This window comes from Gracilinanus agilis, chromosome 3 (genome assembly GCF_016433145.1).
Source record: "Gracilinanus agilis isolate LMUSP501 chromosome 3, AgileGrace, whole genome shotgun sequence".
NCBI classification, from domain to species: Eukaryota; Metazoa; Chordata; class Mammalia; order Didelphimorphia; family Didelphidae; genus Gracilinanus; species Gracilinanus agilis.
In genome coordinates this window covers 615,053,727-615,061,688 of record NC_058132.1, presented here as the reverse complement: position 1 = coordinate 615,061,688, position 7,962 = coordinate 615,053,727, and the positions used below count along the sequence as shown (strand labels likewise).

The following is a 7,962-nucleotide window of genomic DNA, read 5'->3' as shown; positions in this document are numbered from 1 at the left end:
AGGACAAATGCAACCCAAAGGTTCAAAGTAATTGTAGGGGTAGGCATAATTCTTATGTTATCCTGTTGAGGTGGTATCCCTTAATAGGGCCCTTGTGTTCCTCCCATACTAACATGGTGGAGGCACCTCTGAGAGAGGAGAAGCTAATTCATCAAGAGAGAAATTTTGGAGACAGTTGGGAGAGGAGCAAAGAAGGACAGGGAGAGACCCAGAAGAGTGAACCACAGGCATCTTCAAAGGGTGGTCGAGGTATTTCCAGAGGAAGAACCATGGACTGAGGGCTTGCTGTGCCGGGCTAAGAACTCTTTGCTGACCATTCCATGGGCAGCCAGGATTTTGAGGAAGCTGTATCGAAACTTCTGTCCAATGAAGGCATAGATAATAGGATTAAGGCAGCTATGGAGGAAGCCCAGCACCTCAGTGATACTGATGGCCTGATCAATCTCCTCCCTTCTCAAACAGGTTTCCTGAATTACTTTGGTCCTCATGAGGGTGTCAGCAACCAGCACCAGATTGTAAGGCAGCCAGCAGAGCAAGAACACAAGCACTACAGCAAAGATGACCCTCATGGCTCGATGCTTCTGTCCCATGTGTGCCTCAAAGAGGGTGCGCAGTGTGAAGCCATAGCAGAAGAGCATGACCAGTAGGGGCAGGATAAAGCCAAAGACCTGGGGCAGGATCCTCAGGACCAGCCGCCATTTCGTTGTATTCGTGCCAAAGTCCTCATAGCAGACAAAGCCATAATCATGTGACTTGAATGCCTCACGGGAGAGAAAGATGGGCATGGAAAGGAGCAAGGACAGGCCCCAGATGGCCAGGCAGACAAACTTGACCCAGTGGCGCTTCTGAGTCAAAGCACGAGTGGCATGGACGATGGCAAGGTAGCGGTCTACACTGATGCAGGCCAGCAGCAGAATGCCACTATAGAAGTTGACCTCCTTTAGGAGGGAGACAATTTTGCAAAGAGGTGTGCCATAGAGCCAGCCTTTGAGCTTGGAGGCAGCCCAAATGGGCAGTGATAGGGCAAAGAGCAGGTCAGCTATGGCCAAGTTGAGCAGGTAGATATCTGTGACTGAACGACTGATCCGGTTATAGAGGATTACAAGGATCACCAGTGAATTTCCCAGCAAACTCAGCAAGAACACAAGACTGTATATTATGATGACAAAGTACTTGTTGAGGCCTGAGGGCTCTGAGTGGCAGGGGGTTGCATCCTCAGATAAAGGTGGCATGCCTGTACCGTATCCAGAAAAAATGAAATCATCATCACCATAAGTCAAATTGAACATATCCTCTGGGGACAACTCGAACATGATTGACATTCTAGACACCGTGCTATGTCTCTGCCTGCAAAAAAGAAGAGTAATTTCATAGCAAAGTCATTAGGTTCCTTCCCTCCCTTCTTCCCACACTTAAAAGGAACGCCATAGGGAATCCAGGTAATTGTATAACTATATATTTTGTGGATGCAAGAATCCCTAACTTCAAATGAGCAAGATAAGTTGAAGCTCTAAAACAAAGATTTTTAACTTGAGGTCCCTCAATTTAAAAAAATTATTTCAGGGCCAGTTGGGTGGCTCAGTGGATAGAGAGCCAGGCCTAGAGATGGGAGGTCTTGGGGTTCAAATTTGGCCTCAGATACTTCCTAGCTGTGTCACCTTGGGTAAGTCACTTAACCCCAATTGTCTAGCCCTTACTGTTCTGCTTTTCAACTAATACCTAGTATTGATTCTAAGATGGAAGATAAGGGTTGAAAAATAATATCTGAATAGTGTTTTCTTCTATAACACGAGGAATATGGAAATACGTTTTGTATGATAGCTCATGTATAACCTATATCAAATTGCTCACCATTTCAGGAGGCAAGGAGGGAGGGAAAGAATTTAGAACTTGAAATATTAGAAAATGAATGTAAAAATGGCTTTTACATATAATTAGAAACAAATAAAATATTACTAAAGAGTAAAAAATAATATTTTTGTAATCATATGTTTTACAAATATATTTTATTTTTTAAAAAACTTACCTTCCTACAGAAGAATGGCAAGGTAAAGGGAGTTGTGACTTGCCCATGGTCCCACAACTAGGAAGTGACTGAGGCCACATTTGAACTTAGGCTTTCCATCTCCAGAACTGGCTTTCTGTCCACCCAACAACCTAACTGCCCCTCCCTTGATTACTGTATTTTTATATTATGGTTTCTTTTTAAACCTTATAAGTTCTTTCTGTGTTCTTATATGCAATTTAAAAACATTTTGAGGAATCCATTGACTTCACTAGACTGCTTAAGGGGTCCACATTATAAAAAAGAACAAGAAAGTCTACGAAAATAACAATTTTTTTTTATATAAATGAAGGGTGCTGCCTTCGAAATGGTTACCTTGAAAAGGCCATTTATTCCAAGGAAATTCCTTTTGCTCATACACCAAGGAATACACTTAGGAATGGCTATTAGAATTTATATTACATTCTTTTTTTTTATTTACATTTAATTCCCTCCCCTTTCATTACATGTCAAAACAGTTTCCAACATTTTTTAAAGAACATTGTCTCAAATTCTTTCCCTTTCTCTCTCTCTCTCTCTCTCTCTCTCTCTCTCTCTCTCTCTCTCTCTTTCTTTCTCTCTCTCTCTCTCTCCCTCAGTTCATGTCCCCATCTTGTTGAGTTGGTAAGCTATCTTACAAAGATTTTACATATGCAATCGTATAAACCATTTCCCCATATTTATTCTTTTGTGGAAAGAAACTCAAACAAAAAAAATGAAGAAAGAAAGTGAAAAAGTTAATTTTGATCTGAATTCAGACTCTGTCAGTTCTTTCTCTGGAAGCAGATGACAATTTTTATCATGAGTCCTTTGGGATTGTTTTGGATCATCATGTTGCTGAGAATAGCCTAAATCATTCACAGTTGTTCCTTGGTATTCCTGTCACTGTATACAATGTTCTCCTGGTTCTACTTACTTCATTCTGCTTCAGTTCATGTAAGTCTTTTCAGGTTTTTCTGAGCTCTTCCATTTCTCTCACCATTTCTTATAACACAATCATATTCCATGCCAATAATATACTACATGTTACTCAGCCATTCTCTAGTTGATGGGTAGCTCCTCACTTTCCAATTCTTTGCTCCCACAAAAAGAGCTGCTTTACATATTTTTGTATGTAGAGGCCTTCCCCCGCCCCTTTTTTTCTCTCGTTGGGATACAAACCTAGTAATGTTATTGCTGGCCATCACATTCTTTTGATTGTCCTCTGGGGTTGCAGATCTTTCTTGATGGGGGTAGGTTTGTTGTTGTTTGTCAAGAGCCACAAATCATTTAGAACCAAGGCTGGTTGTCAATCTGGAAAAATCTTTTTTTTTTCTTTTTAAAATGGGAGAGAAGGAAGAATTAAAAAAAAATCAGGCAGCCAGTTGGAGCAATGGATTCAGCACAAGACTTGGAGATGGGAGATCCTGGGGTTAAATCTGGTCTGAGATACTTCTAAGTAGTGTAACTGTGGGCAAATCATTTAACTCCCATTACCTAGTTCTTCCATTTTTCGGCCTTAGAAACACATTGGTTCTAAGACAGAAAGTAAGGTTTTTTTTTAAAAGACAACAAAAACACTAACTTAAATAAGATATGATATCCAGCATTTAACACAATGCCAGGTACATCACAGACATTTAATAGGTAAGTGTTAAATGAGTTATTGTTGAGTATTTTAAGGTAATGAAACCATTAAAATTTTTTTTCTTTTTGGTGTGGCTATGAAGTTAGGCTTACTTCTAAGAGAAGATCTATCTGAATAGTAGTAGAATCACTGGAATACATATATGACTTCCTAAGAAGTCCACTTTGAAGAAAAACACTCATTTTGACAGAAGTAATTTCCTGGCATTCAAGGCCTGCTACAATTTGACATTACTCTCCCATTCCAGCCTTGTTTCACACTATTTGGTGTAAAGTATCCATGATCCAGCTAACCCGGAATTGCTCACTTTCTCCCAAATATGATCTTTTCTATATCATCTCTATCCTTTTTCTGATTGTTCCTTATACCTAGAATGTCTTCCCCTTCCCATCTATTAAATTCAACAAACATTTGTTATAATCAATGGTGAAGACTCTATTTCTCTGACCAATATAGCTCTGAAGGACTCGTGATGAAAAGTGCTCTCCACCTCCAGAGAGAGAATTCATGAACTCTGAGTGCAGCTTGAAGTAGGTTTTTACTTTCCTTATTTTTTTTTTACAACATGGATAATATAGTACGATGTCTGGCATAGTTTCATATGTATAATTGGTACTATATTGCTTGCCTTCTCAATGGGTGGAGGACAGGCTGGAGGGAGGGAGAGAATTAGAACTCAAAATTAGAAGAAAAAGAAAGTTAAAAATAAATAAATAATCCATTGAAAACCACAAACATTTGTTATGAACCTACTACATACTAGGCACAGAGCTGGATCTTGGGGAGCCAAAGACAAAAACAAACTGACCCTGGGGGCAGATAGGTGACTCAGGAGATAGAGAGCCAGGCCTGGAGATCCTGAGTTCAAATTTGACCTCAGACATTTCCTAGCTGTGTGACCCTGGGCAAGTCACTTCACCCATTACCTAGTCCTTACCACTCTTCTGCCTTGGAACCAATACTTAGTATCTATTTTTTTTTAACCTTTATCTTAGAACTGTGTATTGGTTCTAAAACAAAAGAGGAGTAAGGGCTAGGCAATGGGGGTTAAATGACTTGCCCAGAGTCACACATCTAGAAAGTTTTGAGGCCAGATTTGAACCCAGGACTTACCATCTCTAGACCTGGCTCTCAATCCACTGATCTACCTACCTCTGACCTCAAGTATCAAGAGTTAAGGGGAAAAAAACAAACAACAAACAAACCAAAAACAGTTCCTATTTTCAGGAAGCTCAAAGCTCAAGCTCCACCACAAAGTATAATGTATATAAGTATCAAATACAAAGTCATTTCAAGAAAGAAAAAGTTTCTTAGATATAATCCAAACAATTAATAATAATGCTAGCTACTATTTTATATAGCACCTACTATGTGCCAGGTACTGTGCTAAGACCCAGGGATCCCAGAGCTAGTAAGTATCTGGGACTTCATTTGAAGTTTGCTTTGTTTTTACAGTGTTACTGACATTTATATACATTGTTCTCCCAATTCTGCTTATTTTACTCTTTATCAGCTCTTTATCCTCATGACTGTTCATCTTTATTATAATGATGTAATAGTATCTTTTGTGTTTCTAGCCTTATGAAAGGTATAGCATTTCAGGGAGGGGTTGGGGAAACTTTATTAGCCAAATGGAACTTAGAAGCAAAAGTAGGAATGAATGTGGTATATTCAGGTGACAAGGAAAAAACATGGTGCCTACTTTCTCTTTCTGTCTCTCTGTCTCTCTCTTTGACCATGCAACAAATTCTTTGCTTATTTTATTCAGAGACAATATGTTGAATTTTGAATTAAAATAGCTTTCTCTCAAGGAAGACTGTGGATCATTCTCATCACCCAGGGCTGAATTCAAAGCTCTTCCAGCTTGGTAAGCTGGAGAAGGGCAGGGAAGGGAAGGAGCATTTATCATTTTAAGTGCCAGGCAGTATTGCTAAGCACTTTACACATATGATCTCATTTGGTCATCTCAGCAACCCTGCAAAGTGAGTGCTATTATGTCCATTTTACATTCGAAGAAACTGAGACAGAAAGAAGTTAAATGAGTTACCTAATGTCACACAACTAGTAAGTAAGTATTTGAGGCTGGATTTGAACTCAGCTCTTTTTGATGCATAGTGGCCTCAGAGCAAGAGTGAGACTCATGAGAGTTTGCTCAATTGGCATAACTTTCAAGAACTCACAAAGATCTTTATATCATGATGAGGCATTGAGGAAAAAGATATTAGGGAAATATTAGGAAAAAAAAGATACACACACACACACACACACACATCTAGCAGAATTTTAGACTGGGAGGGAGGCCATCTGGTCCAACCCAGATCTGGACAAAAATCACGTCTGCATGATTCAGTTGATTAACCGACAGACATTTATTGGTCAACTGCTATGTGCCAGTCACCATTATATTAATTGCTGAGGCTACAAAGACAAAAATGAAATAATCATCAGCTAAAGGAATGTTATATTCCAGGACAGGGGCTCTTAAGCTGTTTTTGTGTGTCATAACCCTCTTTGGTGGAGCTTGGCAAAGCCAATGAATCCCTTCTCAGAATAATATTTTTAAAGGCATAAAACAAAATACATAGGACTATAAAGGAAGCCAATATGTTGGAACAGAGATCAAAACACATCTATTTCCCTCAGATACGTCCTAGCTATATGACCTTGGACAAGTCACTTGACCCCCATTGGCTAGTCCTTACCATTCTTCTGCCTTGGAACCAATACACAGTATTGATTCTAAGATGGAAGATAAGGGTTTATAAATATATATATATATAATATTAATTGTATATATTAATACCAACACAATATATGCATACTTGTTATATCAATATATAAAATGAATATATTATATTGTTGCATAATTAATATATTAATATAGTATTAACTTAAAGGATATTGAATATCCTAAGTAAGCTTAAATAAATAGAAAAAGTTCATGGATTCCAAGTAAAGAATCCCTAATCTAGGAAGGTTCTGTTTGAAGCCTTTCAGCGAGGAGGAACCCACTACTGCTCATATAGATATATATGTATGTGCGTGTGCGTGTGTTGTGTATATATATGCATGTTATAGAGAGAAAATGCCCGCCAATGCACCCAGCTGGAGATGTGAGAGAATGTGGGGCACAGCTATTGGCAGCTACCAATTTTGCTCCAATTGTATTTCAGACACAGCTCAAGAAGTATATTGGTAGAAACTAATTGAGGGGAGCGGAAGAGGGGAGAAGGAACACGGGCGGAGGGCTCCAATTGTCAGGAGCCAATCTATCTATGGGCTAGGGAGAGGGCGCTCTGGGGAGCTAAGAGGCTTCGCGTTTGGGTGAATGACTCAGAATGTGGGGAGCAGCAGAGTGCGCTAGGAGAATAATTGTGTGTGGAGGCTGAGATTGGGGGTCCCAGCAGGTACGCAAGGATTCAGTGCGAGAACGAGCGCTAGAGGAAGAGTGGAGGCTGCTGTATTGAGCCCTGAACAGAGAGCTGCTGCATGGGGGAGGTTTATTCCTAACGGCTCTCTTGGTAGCAACATTGGTATTATGGAATAATGATGAGGGGGCCAGCAAGCATATAAAGGCTTGGACCGTGGAGCGGAACCGACATTTTCTGAGTTCACCTCCTGTTTCTCCCTCCTCTTTCCCACCTACACTCCTCCCCCCTCCCCACCAAAGCTGTTTGGAAAAGGAGCGCTGGGAAGGGGAGTGCTGGTGTGGGTGGATTCTGTGCAGAGTCAAGGACCTGAGTGAGCCCTAGTGGGTTTGGGATTTGTTCTCCTGACTTGGGATATTCTCCTGACTAGGCTCCTATTTTCTGTGGTCTTCCACCTCTGGAGATGCCCCTGTCTGTATCTTCTCATTGACAAATCTCTAGACCAGATCTCTATTTCATGGAGAACCTCAGCCATGCCCTTAACTTCCTTTCCTCCACATCCCCTCTCCCCTTACACAATTCCCCCCTCCCCCAGCTTCCTTTTATGTGTTGCTTTCCCCCATTAGGGTGAGTGGAGGCTGGCACAGAATGCAAGTTTCTTGAGGATAGAGATTGTCTAATTTGCTTGTATTTGTATATCTAGCCTTTAGAAGAGTACCTTAAACACAAGGGCTCAATAAGTGTTCTATCAGTATCTGTCTGTCCATCTGTCTATTTATGTCTGCCTATCTGTCTATCCTTTTGTTTGTTCATCCACCAATTCATCTATCTCCTTTCTTTCTTTCTTTCTTTCTTTCTTTCTTTCTTTCTTTCTTTCTTTCTTTCTTTCTTTCTTTCTTTCTTTCTTTCTTTCTTTCTTTCTT

The 7,962-nt window shown here is 40.1% G+C and overlaps 1 protein-coding gene across 1 annotated transcript; it reads right to left on the bottom strand.

The window, feature by feature from the left end:
• Positions 1 to 233: 233 nt before the first annotated feature.
• On the bottom strand, positions 234 to 1,322 carry CXCR2 (C-X-C motif chemokine receptor 2). The gene has a single exon (XM_044667539.1). It carries the CDS (start codon positions 1,320 to 1,322, stop codon positions 234 to 236), a length of 1,089 nt encoding a protein of 362 aa, XP_044523474.1.
• Between the last annotated feature and the right edge of the window lie 6,640 nt (positions 1,323 to 7,962).